The sequence below is a fragment of the Thermobia domestica genome, chromosome 5 (genome assembly GCF_964235325.1).
Source record: "Thermobia domestica chromosome 5, izTheDome1.hap1.1, whole genome shotgun sequence".
Taxonomy (NCBI): Eukaryota; Metazoa; Arthropoda; class Insecta; order Zygentoma; family Lepismatidae; genus Thermobia; species Thermobia domestica.
In genome coordinates, this window is record NC_137458.1 from 121,352,613 (window position 1) to 121,377,477 (window position 24,865).

The 24,865-nt window shown below is 34.9% G+C and overlaps 1 protein-coding gene across 1 annotated transcript in view; it reads left to right on the forward strand.

Moving 5' to 3' along the window:
* The window catches only part of LOC145686081 (putative glutathione-specific gamma-glutamylcyclotransferase 2), a 48,147-nt gene extending 23,816 nt beyond the window's left edge, over positions 1-24,331 (forward strand). Inside the window, 1 exon segment of the mRNA XM_081759005.1 lies at positions 16,180-24,331. Within this exon segment, the coding sequence (XP_081615131.1) occupies positions 16,180-16,734 (555 nt within the window). The 3' untranslated portion in view covers positions 16,735-24,331.
* The last annotated feature ends 534 nt before the right edge of the window (positions 24,332-24,865 follow it).

Here is a 24,865-nt window from a genome sequence, read left to right on the forward strand (position 1 = left end):
TAAAGGGAGGAAGAAAAAAAAAGGTTGCAGGACGCAAAATTAAAACAACCACAAGTTTGGAACATTGACCCTTACATTGCAAGATTTTTTTTTTTTTTTTTTTCGAGAATGACAGATATTCTCTGTTGAATTATTGTGATTATATATTTTTTTAAAAAAAATCTAAATTATGTAATAAGCCCTGTATTTATTTTTGCTAGAGGTCGTGATGGCTTAGTGGTAAAGCGTTCACTTCTGCTGCATGGGGTTCTTGGTTTGATCCTAGCTCGCGCCAAGTGAGCTTTATGGTGGATAAACACCATGTGCGTGGGTTTTCTCGGGGTTCTCCCACTTTCTTCGTTTATTTCTCATCATCACAATCTCCTTTAGCCTATCAGGCATAATCGTGGGACGTAGAACTTAAAAGATTTCATTTCATATTTATTTTTGGTATTTGCTGACACTTTATATCAGTGTCGATTATAACGTAATTAACTTCTTTTAAAAAAAAAAATACAACGCTATTACTGTTTAACGGAACCAATATTGTCCAAATATAAGACGTAGTAGTCAATAGAACTCGTTAAGATGAACAAAATGGTGTATGAAAATGTAAATCCTCATGCGCAGTTTTTGATAAATCGAGAAAAAACGTTTTTTTGTAAATTTAAAAACTGATGCTGTACGATAACCTTGCTATTAAGATGAGACTGATACTGAAGAATACACTAATCTTTTTTTTTTTTTTTTTTTTTTAATAGCGCTAGCAAGACGAACTGTGTATTCGTTCAAGGAATATGTCACGGCTAATAAGTCATAAATATTGTAAAACTATTAGGTTTCCATTTACAAATGCCTTCCGTATTTGTTTGTCTTAAGTTTTTATTTCAACACATGCATAAACAACAGCGATACTATATCCTAGAAAGGTAACAAATAGGGAGTGACAAGAAGAATACTATTGTCTCTTTCATATTTTTAATTTTCCTAACATTTATTAAATCAATCTTAACGGAAGAGATTAGATAGCTTTTAATTTCAATTCAAGTTCCTTTGTTTGAGTGATGTCTGTCGCTCTGAATGAAGTTTCACGACATTTAATATATATCATCAATGTTGGCTATCCTAATTCAGCACAAATTTTACAATTAATTTTGTAAGGAAGATATCCGGCTTCAAATTAGTTTATTAACCAAGCTTTTGAAGTGGAGAACTACGTAAGAGGAAGCTACAAGTTACTAAGGATTTGAGACAAGGCAATTTCTTATGAGAACTACTCACTGTCATTGTTTTGTGGTCTCTATAGTCATTTTTAGCAAATGCTGATCTAAAATTTTGTTCAACTAGTTGTCTGTTGGTTTTGAACTTGGTTGAAAGTTCCCCCATCTGTTTTTTTTTTTTTTTTTTAATCCATATCAGATAGCCAACATCTTAGTATGATGTCTAATATCAGAAGAGCCTTTTTCCTATATGTCTTACTCCTCCCTTTGAACCGAGGAAATGTTTTAAGAAGGGCATTTTCATCAGGAGGGCACAAACTCCTAAGCTTATATACTTTCAGGCGTTTGAATACATATTTTCATACAGTACATGTTTATTTTTGCAAAACTTCTTGCTCAAGGAGGGGGATTAAATCCATAAATACCTCCTCTCCTTGCGTACGCCACTAATCTTAAGGAACTTATCTTCGTTATAAGTTTTCTGACATTGTAAGATTGCCAACGAAACATAATTGAAGCTCTGTCTTCTCGAAAAGGTGTAATGAAATTGGTCTGCCTCGGAAAGGAAAGTATTTCAATTGAAAGAGGTAAATTTCGTTTCGTATGTCATCACGAAAATTGTCTCGCATCATGTACAACTCGAGCCAAAATTGAGATTTCTTTCAAATACTACACTCCTCAGATAGCCTTCTCACTTTCACGTAGAGGTCATTTGTTTTAATACAGATAATTAACTATTGTAGTAATTTTATCTGCCTCTCCCTTTTTCCTTCCACCAATACTCTCTATCACATAGTTTAGAACAGGGGTACATTTTCCACTAGCGTATCACCAAAGCATATTAAGTATTATTACCACAAGTCGTTCGTACCACAAACACGGCTCGTGTATCACAGGTTGAGAAACCCTCTCTTATAGATCTAATAGATTTCTCAAACAATGTTCTTCCTTTTACTTTTTTTCAGTTACGTCAAATATTATTCTTTCCTCTCTTATAGCTTACACTTCCTCATTAGTCCTGGCGTTTTGACACATTTTTGTTCATTCTTCTCTACACCCACGTTCTAAATGTCTGTTGCGACTTTTCTCGCCTTTTTACAAGTGAAATTTCAAATAATTTTGTTTTTAAATGTTTGTGTATGCAATTCCCATTTACTGTAACGGTTTTGTTTTAGTACAATTCAATTTAAAAGAGGGTATGACGTCACTGAATGACAAAAGCATTAGAATCTTATTTACATCATTAGAGCTTCACAGGTTCTTTACTAAGTGATAGAAAATTCCACACAAGGACTCAGCAAAATAAATTCTGGCCTTTCTCCCCCTCCCTTCCTTGATGCATGAAACGTCGGTGAGTAAAATGAATGTTAAAAACATGAATGCATTACTGTAGTAAGTATCATTCCATTTAAAAAAAAAATCGTACTTCATTGATTGTTAAAAATGAAAATCTTCATTATAAGTACAGGTTGTATTTACAATATAGGTAATTAACTGTCTCATTATTTGTTTTTGTCTTATTTCTCAAATTAAAATACTTTTGTTACAAGTAGCAATCAGTGTTGGGTAAGTTACTTGTAAAAATGTAACGCGTTACAAGTTACTTTACTTTCTTTTAAAATGTAACGCGTTACTAACGCGTTACTTGCCCCCCAAAAGTAACTGTTACTTTACTTCGAAAGTAACGCGTTACTAACGCGTTACTTTTAGGTTGGAAACTTTAAAAATGTGAAAAAAATATGACTTCAATTTTCCGTACTACTATTACTACCGCTATTATTATTATTATTATTATTATTATTATTATTATTATTATTATTATTATTATTATTATTATTATACGTTCTGAATCGCTTTATGTAAATGCAAATTTTTACTTGATATATGAACATGTTCAAGTAATGTAACTGCGTTGCTCGTAGGGATGGACACGAGCGAGTTCGAACGAGTTTTCTTTGACACTCGATTCGACTAGAAACAGACATCTTTGAGCTCGACCCGAGCACTCGACTCGAAAAATTTTCTCCAACTCGACTCGAATTGGGGTCGTGTTCCGAGTCGACTCGAGCCAAATCCAGTGTGTAGTTTCGAGTACATTTTTCAAGTATATTACATAGACAGTATAGTTATTATCAATGACACTACTACTACTACAGCTTTTATTATTATTATTATTATTATTATTATTATTATTATTATTATTATTATTATTATTATTATTATTATTATTATTATTATTATTATTATTTAGTATATAAAAAGAAAGATAGGCGGTTTGTATTTGAATACTAAAAAACTAGTTGATTGCCAACCTCGGTAGTCGTGAAGTCTAGGAGTCAAGGACATTTTTCACGAGCTTCTGAATTTGGGTTGAGAGTCTAGGTTGAGTATTCGGGCTCAAGCCAAACACTGTTAAAAGTTATAGGGCACTGGCCAAATACCTTCAAAACTGCTCGGCCCGGGGTTAGAATTGTAAACGACTCGAGCAGCTCGACTCACAGCTCATTCACTATCTACCCGAAACGAGAAGTGAGCCGAGCCAACAGCTCATCCAACCGACTCGGCTAGAACCCTCGGCTCAGTTGAGCCGAACCGAGTAAATGCCTCATCCCTACCAAGCCAGCTCCAGCCGATGGTTCAACCCAAGTGAGCCGGCTCGAGCCATCTTCTCAGTTGAGTCAAGCCGAGCTGAGCTTGTTATAAAAAATATCTTGTGGTCTCGTTATCGAGGCGAGACGAGATACGAGCGGTGTCCCTCTCGTGAGCAACATTAAAAGTATTCCTTGGCTTTCGTTTTCCAGTGTAATCAGGCCATGAAAACGAACGAGCAATTTATCAAACTCGACTGGACTCTAAACTCGACGGGAAAGACTGAATCGGCTCGGAACTCGACTCGAGGATATTACCCTTGACTTGACTCGAAACTCGACTTGAATTCGAGTCGAGTCGAGTTTTAGCTTGACTCGTGTTCATCCCTATGCGTTAGAAAAAAATGGTTGCTTATTATTATTCTGCTAAACCACGGGTGTCTCTGGCGGTGGGGGAACGAGGGGGACGCGTCCCCCCAAATATTTTGAAGTACAAAATATTATTCTAATTTAATTTATTTACTAACAACAGAATAACATAAATAATAAAATTATATTTATTAGGAGTACAATATTCAGGCTATGAAACGATTATAACAGTTCTTGATATACCTCAGGGGATCCGTAAATGGAATCGAAGATAATAAACAGGTTGGACTACGTAGTACCATTTAAATCACTTTCTTTGATGTCCCCCCAAATTTTACATGCCAGAGACGCCAGTGTGCTAAACTAATTATATGATAATAACAATGTTATCTAAAATTAAAAATAAAGAGTATAGAGAAACATTACACTACTCTATAATCAACGGGACTCTAGGATAAGCAAACTGATCTGAAAGAACTCCAATATTACATACCATCAGCAAACTATTTTCTAGTAATAAAGTAGGCCTGCTCATCAAAACACAGTTTATTCATATTAACCTCTTACTGTAAATCGTTAATTATGGCACCCTAGTTGTTGATAAATATTTTCCGCCGCGGCACTTCAGACACTTTACTTTTAAATTCTGTCCACCATCATCCTCAGCTCTTAAGAAAAAAGTATTCTTTCAAATGTTCGAACGGTAAAATATTTTCGTTCTCCATCTTTATAAAAACAACACCAATCAAAGTAAAATAGACTACCGGTATCATGCACTCCTAGTTCACTCAAGGAATGTATTGATTTGGAGCTGTCAAAATCTACGACAAAATTTTCCAGGTGCTTGCAATCAGTACACGTGATTTCCCTAAGGCTGTCCTTATCTTAAAAAAAAAAAAAAAAAAAAAAAAAAAAAGCAAGTGGCACTACGAACTTACCTGTTTCTCTGTGTGGCTGTGACTGTCGGTCACTGACATACGTAGTTCATGCTCGATTGTTTCATTCTGAAAAATCCATTTACAGGAAAGAAACATTTGTTTCCGAAAAACAAAAATATATACAGCATATTGTAGTTACTCATCCGAAATGTAACGCGAAAAAAGTAACGCAAACTAGGTACGTTACTTAAAAATTTGTAACGCGTTACCGTTACAGTTACTTTGGAAAAAATGTAACGCGTTACTAGGAAACGTTACTTAAAAAGGAACGCGTTACAAGTAACGCGTTACTTGCGTTACGTTACTTCCCAACACTGGTAGCAATTAGTTTTTTTTCTTTCTTTAAAAATTTGGCTAAGTACAAGTCTAACTTGGATGAACCATAAGCCGGGAACGAAAATGCCAAGTTTAGCAGGATCTGATGAGTTTAATCGATCACTTATATATATCGATTCTTGATTGATTGATTATATATATATATATTACAGAAATAGGAGAATCAAATGAATTACGAAAAATAGAACCTAATTCAATACCGATGCAATTATTAAATTTTAATGAGACCTATCGGAAACTGTTTCACGGTTTATTTAATTGTATGTACGTATGTAGTACGTATATTAGTGTGTTGTGAAAGGGTTGGAACATGAGCGTCAGAGGGAGTCTAATTAAGAGTGACATTTGATCAAAGCTTTGAAACCGAAGTTATTGAGAACGGATGCTGATACTACTACACAGATGTAATGTCCTGTCATGTGATCTCTTACCATATTCAAGTGGTTGATGTTATTTCTTTCTTGTAACCGCAGTGAAGATCTGTTCCCATTAGCCACTTTATAATTGGGTTAGAGTGTTGAATATCATGTCACATATTTTCTCTCTCACTCTTCAGGTTAAATACAAATCATTGTCTGGTGTTGACTTCAGTTTCATTCTCCATGTAGTAAGCTACCATAAAAACATTTTGTCACCATATTATCAGTAGTTTCTGTTCTTTATATTGGAATAAAAGATTTAATAAATATACAATCAAAATTTGAATATTTCAGAAAGTCTCGAATTTCTGAAGTTAGAGAAATGAAATTTGGCGTAAACTCCTAACTCAAAATAATTGAACACTTGGCTCAGCTTTTTCGAAAACTCCATTCCTAAGGAGTGGAAGAGAGGCAACTTTTATAAGATTCAAATTTCATTTCCTTTATTAAGAAAGTGTTCAATGCCTCTCTTCCTTATTTAGAAGACAGTTTTTAAAAAACGATGACACACTAATTCCCATATTTTAAATTAAAAGTTTATAAATGTAACCAAGAAAGTTCTGTCGCTTTTTATGGAGGTCTGTGTTCCATTGGCCCTCACACCGTGAGTTGAATGCGAATGGTGATAAGGCGATGGTCAGTTGTTGGTGTGAATATAGCCAACATGCTACCTGATTGTGGCAGTTCAGTTATACCGTGAACTTGCGTAAGGACAGAGTGAACATGGGACCTCCACAGAGCATTAGGGCGAGTTCAAACTGGAGTCAAACACCGCTGCAGCGGGACGGAAGATATGCCAGGCCTTTGGTGAGGGTGTCGTGACTACAGTGCGGACAGTGCAGAGTTGGTTTAACAAGTTTAAGGATGGTGACGAAACACTCGAAGACGGACCACATGCCGAAAGACCAACACATGTACAAAATGAAGGTCTTCAGGCAGCAGTTGAGGCGAACAGTAGCCAGATATGTGAGGAACTGGGACTACAATTCAGTGTGAGTGGAGAAACCATTGGGCAGCACCTCCATCAACTTGGGAAGGACTAAAAGTTGGGTCGATGGATCCCATATGATTTGACTCCAGGCCAGAAAGCATCGAGAACAGACACCTATGTTTCTTTGCTGTCTCGTCTGAGGAAGGAGTCATTTCTGGACAGAGTGTTGACATGTGATGAGAAATGGGCCCTCTACAAAGCTTCACGGAACCGTCATCATCGATTGGCATCCCATGAACCGGTTCCAAATCAACTGAAACCAGCACTGCACCAGAAGGTCCTCTTATGGGTTTGGTGGACTGCTCGCGGCATCGTGCATCGGGAACTGCTAGCAGCTGGTCAGGCATTAATGCCAGAGCTCCATTATTGGCAAAATATTTGAACCACTCTGTGGTGCTTTTAGGATAGGGGAGAACGGGGCTAATTGGCAAACTTTTCAGTTTTTTTTTCTTTCTTTTCTTTTTTTTTTTTTTTAATGAGCAGGTGGTGAACTGTATTGTAATGTATTGGATGTGTACGGACAGACCAATGTTTCTTCTAATAAATTCAATTTTTGTTTTTGTTTTATTGCTTTCAGTTTTCGAGAAATAAAATTTTCTTTTTTTAAAAACTGAGTATGCCAACCGACCCCTAGTAAGGGGCTGGTTGGCTGATATTGTGGGGCTAGTTGGCATACTTTTTAAATATAGCAAAACAAACAAAAATTGGATTTATTAGAAATAAATGTTATTTTTCTAAATTCTATTATATATTGCAATGAAGTAGGCTATTTGAAGTTTGAAATGACTTTTATTCACAACATTTAAAATAATCAGCATTATGAAATATAAAAACTTCTTTCTTTCATTCTAGCTTGGTTGTCATGACATTGAAAGCTACAATACTATCAAACCACATCAGTTTTAATATGATTTGGTGTAGGTTAATTCTTCATATTATTTCAAAATGTAATTAAAATAACTGAACTATCAAGACAGGTAGTTTATTTCCCGCTGTTCACGAAGTAGCTAAGAGAAACTAAGATATGTTTTAGCTGAATTATCGAGAAATGCAGTTTATCTCCTACTTTCCACAAAGAAAAGAAAAGCAATAGCTAGGCCTCTATTTTTGTAACAAAAGAGCTCATACAAAATATTCTTGATCCTGAGAATTAGGCCTATTCAGGAAATTCAGAGTCCGGCATACAGTCTTATCTCAATTTCTAAATTTTTACAGTGATCCAATACATACATGCTATTCTATAACATTGAAATAAAAGATTGGTAGAACTTAAACTACATAACAATAAAACAATGTAACAATAAAAGCAAAATGAAATAAAATTTCACACGAGGTTGTTTGGCGCACTTGCCAACGAACCCTAAATGCTATACGCCAACTAACCCCAAGCCAGTGTTGTGCAACAAAGTCGTAATTACTCAGCAATTGTTTGGCATTTACGTTTTATTGTTTGAATATCCATAAAAACAAAGTTTAGATCTAACTAATGCTATATTACTTACCTCTGTACTCCAAGTAGTGATGATTCTGTGATGTTGTTACGGAGAACAGAAAAAAATACTTCAGACTGGCAAAAACACTCTTTATCTAATAGACGCCATAATCCGCAAGTTACAAATTCCATATGGAGATGGCAGTTGCATCCATAGGTCGCTCTTTTATGACAGCAGCAACAGTTCATTATGTTAATTAATGGACTTATATGCAGTTCGTCAACCAGCCCTGGTCTTCCCTATGTAAGACTTCCCTTGGTTCTGTAACAAAAAGTGTTTCCTGTCCAAATTTTACGTTTCTTCCTATAGTAGTATAACCTTGAATGTTCATAAGTTAGTCACTTTTACCTTTTATATAATAGTATATATTTAATTTCGTAGAAAAAGTAAAAAAAAAAAAAAATGTTTAAATCAGTGATGTAGTTGAAGGGATTATGTGTACATTGGTATCTCTGGTGGCGATTTCCGGAGTAACGATTTATCACTTTAAAAATATAGTTTTAGAATATCAATTCGTACCAGTTGCAGTTGAATCCGGTGGCTCGTGGGGAAGGGAAGGCCTAAACTTTATAAAGGAAGTAGGAAAACGCATCACACATTTATCCGGTGATGAAAGGGCAACCAGCTTCCTAATTCAAAGAATAAACATGGCGGTGCAGAGAGGTAATGTAGCTTCAATACTAGGAACCATACCTCCTGGTAAAGCACTGGAGGAGATTTTCTTACTTTAAAAACAAGAGTAATGTGTCCATATTGTTGTATACTAATTATTTTTCATTGTTATTCATTATTGTTTCAACTGCAACAATGTAGTTTTAGAATTGTTTCTATTAGAACGTTATATTTTCTTCAATATATTTCTTTATAACTCTATTGAGATTTTTCATTTCACTTTAATTTAGGGCTTTTCTAAATTTGCCTGTAAACTTTCCTCAAATTCCGAAGATGTCTGAACACTTGAGTGTAATCAGGTTTGATCACAGTAATTGAGGGATAGCGAGTGAGTCCCGAGTCTTTAGGTAATTCCAGTCCAATGAGGTAAATGGGCACGAGTCTAATCTCGAGGATAGCAAGCCCAAGCTCGAGCAAGTGCAAGTCAGATAGCATGAGAGTCATCGAAATAAGTGAGTGCAAGCTCATTTGAGGATAGTGAGCGCAAGCTTTTTTTGAGGATAGTGAGCCTAAGCCCCTTTTGAAGATAGTGAGCCTAAGTCCCTTTTGAAGATAGTGAGCCTAAGTCCCTTTTGAAGATAGTGAGCCTAAGTCCCTTTTGAAGATAGTGAGCCTAAGTCCCTTTTGAAGATAGTGAGCCTAAGTCCCTTTTGAAGATAGTGAGCCTAAGTCCCTTTTGAAGATAGTGAGCCTAAGTCCCTTTTGAAGATAGTGAGCCTAAGTCCCTTTGAAGATAGTGAGCCTAAGTCCCTTTTGAAGATAGTGAGCCTAAGTCCCTTTTGAAGATAGTGAGCCTAAGTCCCTTTTGAAGATAGTGAGGCTTAGTTCGCGCGAGCGAGCCTCACTTGCAGGAAAACTTCCCTGATTCTGACAAGGAACAAGGTAATGGTACTAGGACACGTGTTGTTTCATTATAACTAATTAAAAGCTAATTAACTACTGTAAAAACTTTGTTGTAATGTAATTTGTCTTATTGTACATATCGTATTTGGGGCAAATATCATATAAGTATTAATTAAAAGAAGTTAATGAGACACGAATTATATATATAACTATGAACTGATTGAACATGAGTTCAGCATGTACTTTGAAACCCAGAACAAACTCTCTCATCCATTGTGCAGAACGAGAAATAATCACTAACTATACATTAAGCTTAAACTATTGCCCTTTCAATGACCTATGGAAGGCTGACGCCAATACCGTTTAATTTGCAAACGATTAGATAACAAATTTATTTTTAATCTGTTTCATAACAGCTCGTGTTTCTCAGATGCCGCCACACAATATTTTTAATCAGGTCACATTAGTAAATCATCTTAATGTTACACAGAAGTCGCTCAAACGTAAAAATTCTAGTCTCAAAGTTGAAAGAAGAGTTTGAATACTGTTAAAAAGTACCTCGAAGCAAAAGATCAGACAGGTTTGTTTGTAGATTGACAATGCGTGTGTGTATCTGTTGCGTGATGAATTCCAATAATTATGTATAATTTCATTAGGTGTGGCATTTGAGGTGCGCAGCATATAATAAGGCTCATTTAAATATAAATTGCTTTGTTCATAGAAATATAATTTAAATCATCTCTCTCCCTCTCTCGTTTTCTTCTTTTAACTTCCTTTACCAATTCTGTCATTCGATTTTGATATTTATTTTTCGAGGTTGGCATGTATATACCTCTACTCGTATTATTCTGATTCTGATGAACCCTTTTTGGACTTCATATTCTCGTTACTACAACGGTACTTAAATAGGACTCGTTAGGACAAAGAAGAATACCAGAAGACAATATATGAGTTGCAAATTGTGAAACCACGGTAGACTTCCGAAGTAGCCAAATTCAATATTAAATCTGGAAGTAGTAAATCTAAAGCTTCCAATAGAGGAGGTTGCAATAGAGGAAGAAATCAGAGATGAAACCTGTTCTTCGCACGCTTAATCCATATCAAAAATACTTTCTCATTATCTCTTATAGTTATTACTATACTAGCTGAAATGCTTGTTTTTCGCACCGGAAGGTTATTTATGGAAATATTTGAACCCCTACCCTCTTAGGATATGCATGGGAAATGGATTTGGGCTTAAACGATATCATGAGTGTCACTAATCATCTCAGCGATCCCGAAAACTATAGATTAGAGATATATTGGTTATTCCGGCGCCAGAAGTGTGGCGATCCCATCGCCCAGTTCTTCGGAACTCTAATAGCCACTGGTCCTCCAGGTTGAGGGTTGACGCACTCGTCACCCTTCCCGTAAAACCTTTGCTGTAGATGATCGCCTAGATCACTAATCTGCCGTAGGGAAAAGATGTTACTGTACAATATGGTGTCTCGAATGAAGCCGAGCTGATTTTCTGTAATGGCTTGGCGAAGATTTATGGATTCTGATTTGGTTTATGGGCCGGAATTCCATTTTTTAAAATGATTTTGACCTGACAATGATTCTTGGATCTTATTTGATTTCCTGGGCTCTTGTGATGGCGGGCGAAGCTAGTTGGCACCTAGCCGTACTGGATGGAATGATGCACTGAAAGCTGTATGTTGAAGCTTCAAAGAAGCCTGGCCTCTATTATGAGCCGGTGTTCCACAAGGCAGTGTCTTAAGTGTGACTCTTTGCTGTGGCGGTAAATGTTATGATACAGGTACTGGCTTCCGTTCGTGAAATATTGTATATGGACGACCTGGCTGCTCTTGTAATCTCCAAGTTGTTGCTAGACAATTACAACTCACTCCGAACAGGCCACTTATTCCAGTGGTGCCCACCCCCCTCATGTGCATGACGCACCCCCCTCAATTGTCTATATGTAGGTGTTCTTCCATGAAAAAAATCTTTTCGATTAATTTTTACACCCCCTCAAACATTTTTGAGAGGATTTTTACCCCCCCCCCCCCAAATATTTCAATGACGCAGTTTGCGTCATAGCCCCCCTTCGTGGGCACCCCTGCTTATTCACGTTGGTCACTCATTACAACTCATTCACGTTGGTCAACAACCACTGGATTGACTTTCTTCATCACCAAGACTGTGTCCAATGTTGTCGCTTACGCAACATCTGATCATATCATTCATATCTTTACCTAGGTCATGCACGCTTGTATTTTGTTGACAACATCCAATTTCTGGGCCTTCAGTTTGATCACCAGATTCTTGGACAGTCCATCTACGAGAGTTGAAATATCGCTGCCTACGAGCACTCAATTTTCTGAAAATTTGGCCCATATTTTTTTTTCGGATGCTTTGCATACCCTCCTATGACTGTATCGTACCCTAATCCGCTCAATATTGTGCTATGAATGCATTATTTATGGATCCGCCAGATTTATCACGCTACATCAACTGAACATTGTATATAATCTTGCCATACGTTTGGCGACGGGTGCATTCCGTTCCAGTCCCATTTCCAGCTTATATGTGGAAGCGCATAGTCATTTCTAACTCAGTGGGTGCTCTATTTTGCTCATCTTAAAAACAAAAAAAAAAAAAAAAAAAAAGTATCACCATCCTTCATCATTTGCATTGGGAACTGGAGATTTGCTACCAAGGTTATCAAGCACGACCCAGTGCTACTAAGCCTTTTGGAATTCATGATATAAAACTTTTGGATTACCTAGCTGTCAGTTCTCTCTTTGTCAGTTGGGCTTTCTACCTACACCCCCATGGAAGATATCTCGTACAGTTATTTCTTTCCATTTGGTTCAATACAAGAAGCCAAGCACTAGCCATCACGAATTTCAACAAGTTTCGCTCCCTCTTACAGCAGTTTCAAGACTTTATTGTATTTTTACTAATAGTTCTAATGATGATGATTCTGTCGAATGTGTGTTTTCTTTTACAACTACATCTACTTATGGTTTTAAATTACATGCCTTTTCTTCAATATTTACTGCTGAACTAGTTGTAATTTTACAAACTTTACGCTGTTTCTGAACGTCATATACGCAGGATCTTGACATGTTGGGAGCCTCAAATTGGTTTGAGTAACCTTTTTGATATGTAAACATCCTTTCGTCTAGGAATTCCTTCTATCATTTCATCTGTTATCACAGGGATATGAGGTACAACTCTTCTGGCTTTAGAGTCGTGTTGTCAGAGCTGGTAATGAAGAGGAAGACCGTGCAGTGGAAGTTGCTGCCCATGTAGAAAGAGAGCTTCATCTCATACCCAGCACGGATCTGCGTTCACTATTTACTACTCAGTTGCATCAGCGCTGGCAGTTCGATGGGCCAGGTTGTCAACAATAAATACATGTACTCAAACCTACACTTAGTGTCTGGACCACCAGCTCAAGATCTTCTCGACAAGAGGATCGAATTCTAACTCGACTTCGGATTGTACATTCACACCTAGCACTTGGATTTCTACTTCGTAGCAAAGACACACCATTGTGTGGGGCCTCTGGAGCTAGACAAAATATTCAACATTTGCTTTGGATTGTCCTAATCATGATCAGGTTCGAGCTGACTTTACCCTATTAGCAGACTTACTAGCATTACTTGGCGATGACCACTGAACAATCTCCCAAGTTTGTTTCTTCGTTACTTCCATATCCTACCTGCATTGTGACTGTCCTAGTGTTTATACTGAACTTATTTCTTGCTTCCTTCTATGTTTGTCTCCTGTCTGTTGTCACTAAACGCATTTTTCGTTTCCAGTTCAATTGACAATCCCGACAAATGTTTAATTTCTTTATCTTTGATACTAATTTGAGCTTTTCTTTACCCTTACCGCATATCCCCGACCAAAGATCAATATCCCACTGTTACTAATTTTACCCTAGTGTTTTTATTACTAAGTTTGTGTGTTTTCTGTCTTATATTTTCTTCCGTGGCAAACTTGTTACTGCACTTTAGATATTGACGGGTGCAAACAGACCTTTGCAGTATAACATGCCCACTTCAATCTCTTATTCTTACTGATATCGGTAATTTTCGATTACTTTTACATATAATCCCTCGCATCTTTCCCTTCTTGCCGAAAATGTGCGAAAAGCCTAAGTTAGCCCAGAATTCACTCATGTACCAAAAATCATCAAAATCGGTTTAGCGGTCGAGGAGGAATTAAATGGCAAACAACGTTATATTCATTATTATATATACAGATAGGCATTAGCATTTAAATTGGAACTAGTATTAATTTTTACTACTTACGGTTTCAAGTTGTTGTAAATTTCTACCACTTCTAGTTTTAATTGAGAGATAAGATTGGAGACTGAATATTTTCTTTGGACGCTGAATCGACTGCAGGAAATTGCTTCTCGCTACATATTATTTTTTCTCTATAACGATCGACGTTAAAATCGGAAAAGATCTATACCTGCTGCTTCTTGTTGGAATAGATTAAGGAAAGAGATGGAAATTATTCTTGGGACACTGGGTCGTCTGTCGCTCTCTGTTGCCATTTTTGCACTACCTGTCGACAGATGACGGACTGACATAACGTTCTATATAAGACTTCTGATACTTACACACAGAATAGTTTGGAAGTCTAATAATTTGAACATACCATTTATGACCATTTATCAAATTTGTTTCGATTTCTCATGTAAATTGTATGACACGTAGTTGGAATCATAAATTAACTAAAAGAATTACTTCGATTAATAGTTAAATTAAACTTGATCATAGGTCAAAAAAAAAAAAAACAAAAAAAAAAAAAACAAGAGGAATTCTACTGACGTCACTTTCTAATGTCAATCTACAGTTTCCGGAAGATATTTAAAGCTTTTTTTTTAATTAATGTCAATATAAATTTCGCGTTTCGTAATAATTAGATTGATAATTTGAAATGTATTTTGAATTATAATGATGCAACCACAATACAAGTATTAACTGTATAACTCTGTTCTCGATCTTAGAACTCCATCATTTTATTTGAATTCTTGTAAATCTAATACTAACAAATGTTACAATAATTTCGGAAAATATATAATTTGATACATTATTTCAGTAACTAATATTTCATATCAAGACTTTTGGAGACATTGTGGCTTAGTGGTAGAGCACTCACCTCCGGTGAGATATCCCTGGTTCGATCCCAGATCATAGGAGTCCATGGGTTTTCTCGTATTATTCCGTTTCCTTGCTCAGTCTCATTCCACCAATTCTTACACAATATTCATTGTTATTAATCATCTGTCTCTTCTAGACTACAGAACATAACCGTGCAACGTAAAACTAAAAATTTCATTTAATCTTTCAAGACCTTTTCGTGATAGCCAGAAATTTGAGGGGTCAGTATTATAAATTGGACCGACATTTTAATGAACTCTAAGAAAAAGATCCAGAAGAATGAGGTGTAACATGTGCGTTTGCTATACACAAGCATTGATTAAGTGAATTTTTCATGGATTTTCCAGTTTTTTTCTTAATATATTGAATCAACCGTTCTTTCAGTACCGTTCACTGGTATTTATCATTTTCTTTAGTTTGCAGAAGGAAATGGTGGAATGTTAAACATGAGATTTCATTTTATTATACGTATGTAATGATAATATATGTTCTTGAATGTATTTATTATGGATCTTTCGTTGAACAAAATAAAGTGGAGAAAAGATTTTATCAAGAAAAGGAAACTATTTGTTATAGTATGGCTATAGTAAAAACATGTGGCATATAGTATATGTAACTGTATGTATCCTTACAATACATTCAGTAATTATCATAACATACAACTCATTCCTTAGATACCGTGTTATGTATTTCAATGTTTTCCCATATTTACTTCCTTCAGTGTAACAGTTTACAAATAGATAGGTAATTATGCGTAAATCGCGATCAAGATTAAAAGTTTGGTCACTACACCTCTAAAGGCACTTTTTTAAAAGAGTCCCACGATGTTCTGTAGGCTACAACTGGAAATTAATAAACAGATGACGATGAAGTAATTGGTTTGAAATGATAATATAGGAGTGGCCCCGATAATACCCACACACGTTAGCTTTCCGTCAAGACTAAACTTGGCTAACTTGGTGTGATCTCGAATATTCGTTTTGTTTTTTTAATATATCCTTGTCTTACGCTATAATGTTTCTTCCGATGGAATTATAACGATGTATATGTACCTTTTTCAGTCTTGCCGTATGCAATTTTGAATTATCTAGTTTGATTAAATAAGCACTATTACGATTGTGATCTGAAAAGAATAATCTAATTATTTTTCTTTCTTTCTTTTTTAGGGAATAGTTTGGGGACGTGCCTTCCAAATAACTGGTGAAGCAGCGCTTCCATATTTGGACACCAGAGAGTGCAAACTTGGTGGCTACACGACCCAATTCACATTGTTTTTCCCCCGAGACTCGTCAATAGTTCCTTTCCCAGTGCTTCAGTATATTGCCACCCCTGCTAACAAACTATGGCTTGGCGAAGCTCCGTTATCAGAAATAGCTTCACAGATTGTGGAGTGCAGTGGACCCAGTGGACATAATGCAGAGTATTTGCTTCGATTAGCAGATTTTATGAAGACAGAACTTCCAGAAGTGGTTGATGAACATCTTTTTAATTTGGAAGCTTTGGTTCGGTATCGAATTAAAGAGAGAAACATGTGTCTGAAAACTGTTATGGGTGATAAGGAATCTCCGAGGTTGCAGCGAAGACAGGACCAAGAGGATCAACAACAACAGTTGCAAGAACTGGAAGGTGCTGTTGGTGGGGAAGATGCCGCCCCAAGACCTGGTTCCTTCCAATTTACCTCCAGAGTGCCACCAAAGAAATTGCGCTGCCTCAATATTTGATATTACGTTATTATTAGCCTTCATAAAGGAATTTTACATACTGGAACTTCCAGCAGGCAGCCATTTATATGTAACTTTATATTTTTTTCTCATGTTTTTATTTCGTGATTATTATAAATGTTGTTTTTGTCTACGCTCAAGTTGTAAATACAGTAGGCTTAGTCGTCGCTTTTGAAATCAAATATGCTTCCTTCAATTACCCAAAGTAAGTTTACTCTCACACTTTTGTTATCCATGTGTGTATTTAATGGTCAGACAACATGAAGGCTGTGTATTTTTGTTTTCCAATTTGCATCTTTGAGCTTCCATATGTCATTAATATACATGTGAATTCCATGTTCAAATCTGAGTAATCAGCAAGTACTGAGTACATTTTTATATTTACACTGTATGTAATTTGACTTTTGTTGTAATTTATTGTTATTTTAACATCCGACTTCGAGATAAGTCTCAATCGGTTTGTTTCTCATTTAGGCTTCACTCACAGTTGTGATAATGTTAAGTTGTAATACTCACGCTAATCTGCAAACAGTGCTAATAATTAGCAAAATTTCAATTATTTATCTTGTGTATAGAAAGATTTTTTTAAGGGGAAGAAATTTTAGTTATTTATGAACATCGTATGCAATAACAGTATAATGAAATTAGATCATTAATCCATTATATGATTCGACAGTTAATTCAGAAAAAAAAAAACTTTTACTATTAGTTAATATAATCGCTTAGAATTGTTGTTTTGCGCAAAACGCTTCAATGGAAAAGATGTAATTTGACTTGTTAAACTCGTAAATTCGTAATGGAAACTGCTTCCACACAAACAAAACATTTGCAGATTTCTCATTTGGTAAATTAGCACACAAAAGATTTTTTTTACAATAAAAATAAGTTGTTAGTTTTGGATCCAATATTCAGTGTAAACTTTAAAACTAATTAATGCAGTATTTTGGTTTATTTGTGAACTCAAATGTAATTTTCAAACTGCCAGGCCAATTCTAAGACTGATCTTACATTTATACGGTTGTTTTCTACCCGATAAGGCAACTAACTATATGACAGTCCTAGCTGTTTAGATTTAATTTTCTTCATGAAATGAATTTTAAGAGGGGAAAAAAAAACTGGACTGAATCATACTGGAAGAAAACATGAACATGTTCCATTAGCCTTAAATACTTTATAATATTCACCACTTAAAAGATAACTGATATTGGTAACTGTTTTGATTTGTTATATTGTGTGGTCATTATCATTAGAAATCTGATACACACCAAAACATAAATTTTAAGTTTTGAAGTGTATTCATGTTAAAATAAATGACACAATTCCAACTATAGGGTCATTTAAGACTAAGGGCAAAAAATGTTTTGGAATGGATAATAAAAGTAGTTAAGAAGTCTATAAACTTGTCAAAACGTCTACAGTGGTTCGTCTTTGATCTAGAACTTGATTTTGTTTCAATTCATTTCATCATCGTGACATACATATACTGAATAATCTGCATTTATAAACTAAAATTAGATTACTTTACCACTAGCTTTTAATAAAATATTTGGTCAACATACCACAGCGTAGTCCGGAAGTGGGCGTACCCATAATTGGTGTTTTCTGACGGTTTTAGGTTTTACCCACATTTGTCTGGTAACATTGCTTGTCATTGTCTGGTAACATTGCTTGGCATTGTATGGCAACATTGCTGTCCATGTTCATTTGTTTTCTGCTTGGTAACAGTTATTTGCAGTAGAGTTGGAGTAATCAACAAGGTGTGATTAAATAGGTTGTGCATCTTCACCAGCTCCCTTTGCCTGGCCTTTAAGAAGTCCCGATATGACGACACCAGACAATGCTCTCTGGGGTTTCATAAAGCAATAAGTAAGAAACACTTCATATCACACAACGTAGGAATTACGAGCAGCTGTGGAACACGCCTTCACCCTCGTGACTCCGAAGTATCTCCGCAAAACGTCTGCGAGAACTTGGCGCAGAAATCAGCTGTGTTACGAAATGGATCATACCGATGTTTATGACTCTTAAAACTCTTTAAAGACTTCAAGGTAAGTGTGTACAGATATTCTACCATAAGTAACACTATACGGTTGAACTAACTGGGGGTACTCCCACTTACGGATCATCCTGTATAATATTATTTTAGTTTACAGGTGTTTGAAGTAGAAACAAACTTTGAGTAAGGCTGTGAGTCAAGTACTGATTACAAGTGATTGTTTCTTTTGTCAATCATTGCAGCTAAGGCATAATGACTTTCCAGTTATAGAAGGTAAATGAGTTTTAGTGTGCCGAAGTGTTGCTTAATTTAATCGAAATTCCAAATGCTAGGACACACATTTACATCGATATGTTTTGTAGAGATAAGATATTAAATTATAATTTATTTTATTGTGATAACATTCAAATCTGATTTATTAAATTTGAACACAATTCACACATTTTTACTGGATATTCCAGAATATAGATTTTGTACTTCGTGGCTTGAAAATTGCTATGGTACTATTTTTATAGCTTTTTTTTTTTGTGTGTGTGTGTGTGTGAACAGTATTGTAAAAACTAAATACTGTTATTTAGCAAGTATACAAATTAGAGGAAGCATTGATATGTCACTGAATTGTTGTCAATTAATATGATTCAAGGAAGGATGTGTACGTTAATTGTAAATTATGTCCAACAAGTGTGCCTAATTTTTTGAAGAGTTTTAAGTATTTAGAATATAGACTTGTTATCTACGTTTATTTAAAATTCTAAGAAGTTTAGTACTTGATATTTTTCACAAATGATATAACTGTTGAATCCGAATGAAAGTTTAACAGTTCTTTTAATTTATTACTTATTGTTTAAAAGTAATAAATTAATACAAAAGTAAGAGTGTAAAACATCTATATATGACCATCATCTATTTCCAACGTATTGTCTCCAAATCCATATAGTTATATAGAAATGACAATACGGTAATTATTATGTTATTTAATTAACAAATCATTTTTAAAAACTTTAACGTTACCAGTGTGTTATCAAATCACATTATCAGTACAAAATCAGTGAAATAAGTGTTCTAGTACAACGTGAGAAATGTTTCACCTTAAATGTATCGAGAGATTCTCAGCTACTTCGAATACTATATACACCAATCAGTTTTGATGCAATTTTGATCTGGCAAATATATTAGTATTGTCTAAAAATCCAGTAAATAAATTGTTGCATACAACCTTTCAATGAGTAGTGTAATTATGTTTAAAACTCAAGGTTATTTCAGTTAAAACTACCGAAAGTTCATAGAAAATAAAATCTTTGATATTTTAATATTTAGAAAGATATTTTCCCAAAAATAAAATAAAATAGTCAAAAGACAAGATATATAATCACTATTTTTGAAAGTGAAGGATATTTTTGAAAAACATACAATTTTGTGTGCGTTTCTTTTTTTATTGTTTACTAAAGAAGCATACATAAGCTAAGATTTCCTGAAAGTATTGTTTAATAAACGTTAAATATGGTTTAGTGTAAAAAGATAACATTTGTGAATATTGTAGAAGAATAACATGGCTGGACATACAGTATGTGTCGTCTGTATCGGATTATGACCATCCAGAGGGGGAATTTTTACTAATTAACCTAACCTAGGATAGTTTTTCGAACAGCAAAAGTGTCTTTTGAAAAAGAACGAAAATGTGAGTAATCTATTTAAAAATCAAACGATGCATGACGTCATCTAAGCCAGAATTTAGGTCAATATTAACCATTATGTATACATGTACCTTCCATTTACTCACACAGCAGTCAAAAATTGTTTTATTAGTCAGCCAGAAATCAGAATTAGGTAGGAAACAATTTACTTGTTGCGTTCTACTATTGACAGTATCTGAAGGATGCGGTACAGGTATTGTCGATCTTCGCAGACGCACTGCTGTCTGCATTAGAGAACGACCGCAGATTTTTCATAGAGAACCGCAATTTCTATAAGACTAACTTCGAAACTGCACGTTGACGAGCTGCTTCTCGACAACAGGCTTACTATTGCCGCTGATCCCTTGCACAGACACACTGTAAAAAATTTTGCCTTAAATTTACTGACCGATTACCGTCAACTCTCGCTGCCATCCGATTACCCTAAATTTTACGGACCACCGTTTTTTTCATAAAAACGGTAGACCGTATATTTAGAACCAAAATAATATTGACCATGTTTAGAAACAAATTTGGTACTGTATATTTTACGGTAATTTACCGTAATATTTAGATGTCTTTTTTTTTTTTTTAAAAAAAAAAAGCACAGGTGTGTTATTACCGTAGAAGATTTACGGTAATTATCACACCGATTCCCTATCTAGAGGTCTTTGCCGGTCCAGCATACCCTCTTGCTAGATCCAGTAATAATTCTTGCTGGGCAATATGTATTGACCCAATTTTAATCGAATTGCTGGAAACTATTAGTACACACACTGGCTAGCAATAATTTTTCCTGGATGGATGCAACTAGAGTGCACGTTGGTCCACTGGAGTTAAAGGCTACTTAACTAAAGAAAACACAAAAATGAACGAAAGAAGTGTTGCCCCTACGACGTGTATAATATCCATAAGAATAAAAGTTGAAATTAATTCTTAGTTTGTAATATCGAACCCTTGTTCTGATATCATCTTGAACATACATTGCCTTTTCTTTTCAAAATTACCAATTTTGTCATGTATTGAACAAAACACCAGATGAGGATTCGATATTACGTACAAAAAAAAAAAAAAAAAAAACTACTACTTGAATTTTATAGCTGAGTTTTCGCACGCTTTGAAGATGTAGTTGGAACAAATATCCATGTCCTTTTAAGATATTCATAAATCGATATTCTGTTGCAGTGTTAAGACTAGCTTTATTGCATATATTTTCGCTATGAGTACGTACCAGTAGACTAATAGACCTGAAATATTTTAATCAGCGATTCATTCGATTAGTTGCATTATTACGGTTTCAGATAACCAAGCAAGCACCCAACAACATAGCTTAGAATGACCAGAAGTACGACCACACAAGTGTAAAACCATATGACTTCTCACAACACTGCCTACAGTATCCAGTATCCGCTATCCCAAATGAATAAATACGTGTTTGCATAATTATGTAACAGTGGCATCAATGCTTAAAAAAAAAAAAAGTCACCAAACTTCCAGAGCATATTTATTAAACGCTCAAATGTATTAACAAGACACCAGAACAGATTATAAGTAAAATTAAAGATAAAAACATTTACAGAAATATTTTTGAAATCTAACAATTCATTTATCCAGAAAAAATAATGACAGCATGGGTGCCCGATGAAAATTTTCTAGGGGACTCATCTCCCTGGTTACCATATACTCTATTACATTTGATATTTTTATTTGTATCAAGAAATTTAATACGTTTTCATTAGCTAGGGGAGCGACCCCCTGCCCTTTCTTCGGACACACATGAGTGACAGTATACTTTTATTTCTGTAACATGAAAAATTCCAGTTGATGCAACACAATTTATGTAATGCTGTACTAAGTACGGTAAACTTCGAAGCACTATTCCTAAAAGTTTTTTTTTTTTTTTTTTTTTTTTTTAATTTTTAAAAGTATTTCAACATTGTGATTCTAATTCTAGCTTCACCACCACTCGTAGTTGGCTACATTATCATAAGAATTTAGTTTATACATCCAGCAGCTTCTTGATTTTGAATCGTTGCACTTTGGAGCGATCTGCTTGCCACGATAGCCAACTAAAGTTTTGTTTGTCACGAAGAAAGTTCAAATATTAACATGGTGGTTTCCCATATATTACCTTGCTTAATGTTGAATTTCCAATATATCTTCAATAGTAGTAGGCTTACTGTATATATCACACCAGAAAACCACACACTAAACAAACAAACAAACAAACAAACAAACAAAAGAAAGAAACAAAAGAAAACAAAGCACAACACATCCGAACCTACGCGCCATCAATCCTCGCTTCGAACATGTGCTTTTTCTCTTCAATGCGCATGCCCGACACAAGCATCTGTCAGGTAAACGGTCTCCTACCATTATTTTAGAAAAACGGTAAACCGTATATTTTTCATGGTAGGAGGCACTTATTTTCACGGTTATTGGTTACAGTGCACATTAAAACGCGATATGTTTTCCGAAACGCTTGTGAAATGCCTCTCGTCTTTACCGACAGCAAACTGCAATCAAAATCAACCAGCCTTGCAATCGAGCTCGGCAGAATATAGTTAATTTCTCTCTTTAGCATGATTCCATGAATCATGTCTTATTGTTGTGTGAAACAATATTTAAATGTATAAAACCGAAGTATACAATTGCATTTACACCATTTTTAGATTGCAGATCATTTATTATGTTACTATCGAACAGTTAACAAAATTTAATTTCCATACTCGAACTTTCCTCTTTCTGCCTAATAGCTAAACCCCTTTGCCAGGAAACCTAAATAATATCCCACATGTTATTTTTCTACAATCTAAGGCGATTACAAATATGGCATTTAAATCATTGATCTGAACTGTAGCCTATAATATGAAGTTGACAAAGATATTTTTTTTAGGTTTTCATTGTCTATATTGGTGGTCAACATTTCTAGGTTTGAAAATAATTTTTCACTTCAGAAGTCACTGGTAATCTACTTATCTGTTTATTAGCCCCTTTGAAGGAACCATAAAACAATAACAAACAGTATGACTCAGAACACCGCGGACTACCTGGCCATGCCTGGTCTATATAACAGAATGTGAAAATGAATATAATAAGTTCCTTAAAAAAAAACTGCATTTTAAAAATAACTATGCAATCTATGTCATGCAACTATATTTCAATAATGGCTGTAATTGATAAGTTATGTATCACTTGTCTTCAGAAACGTACGCAGGGGATGGATCCTGGGGGGTCTAGACATTTCTCCTACCCCAAAATCCCAACTTTACTGTAAATTTAGTTTAATTTTGGGAGTGATTCTACGAACATTAATATAATTTATCCTCAATGAATTTGGACCCCTCCCGAAATAAGTTCCTGCGTGTCTTAATGTATGAATGCAATCTAAAGTATTGAATGGCTTAAATTTTATACGAAAATGTTCTATATTGAGTGCATGTATGAATTTGTAAAAAGTGGAATCAGTTCTCCTGTGTTGTTCTTGAAAAATCGATTTGAGAATTTGTTTGTCTTTTTACATAAAAAGTATAGATATGACATTAGATCCGTAAAAGAAACCTTTGTGTACTGGTTATAAAGCATAAACGAACTTGACTGATTCTTAAAAAGCTTAGTAATATTTTGTTTCAAGAAGACATATAGCTTAGAAAAATTTTATAAAAAGATGATCTCCACTTTAGATATTAACTCTTTATTATGAAGAGATGTTACAAAACAGAAAAATAAAAACTTGTGACAAAGTCGTTTTTTATGGTTGAGCAACCTAAATGGAAAATGAAATGTTTCACATTGGAACATGTTGAAGTATTTTTGTTGTAATCTGTTACTGCATATTACTACTGTTTTCTTTGTTTTATATCGTGCAACTTTACAGTATGCGACAACACAAAGAAATTAAAATATTAAAGTATACTTTTTAAAAGTTTGAAGCTCTTTTATTTGAAGAAAGAGGTAGATATTACGATAATCATATTTAAAGTATTATATAACCTTTTTCTGTGTGAGGGAAGAGAGACCGAGATAATGAACATTATTTTGCCTCTCTCGGATTGAAATAAAGAAGTTTATCCATGGATGTAAGAAAATTCTATGGCTAAGATGACTATTCTTGGAATTATTTCACTTGGTGTTTGAAACAAGTAAAAATTATTTTTCTTTTAGTTGATCTCCCAAGAGTATGCTCCGAGGCTAAGGAAGACTCGGATGATAATAGAAATTGTGGAATAGAGAAACAAAGAACACCGAGAAAAACCACCACAGTGTGTTTGTCCACCACAAAGTCCATTTGTTGACAGCTGGAATTGAACTAAGGACTCCATGCATCAAAGATTAGCGCTCTGTACTGAGTCTTCATGAACTCAACATTATTGTTCATTTATTGATGAACAAAATTCAACATAAAGATTATTACTACATCGTACCTAGAAGGAAACATTAGGGTGTCAGATCCACAAAATTT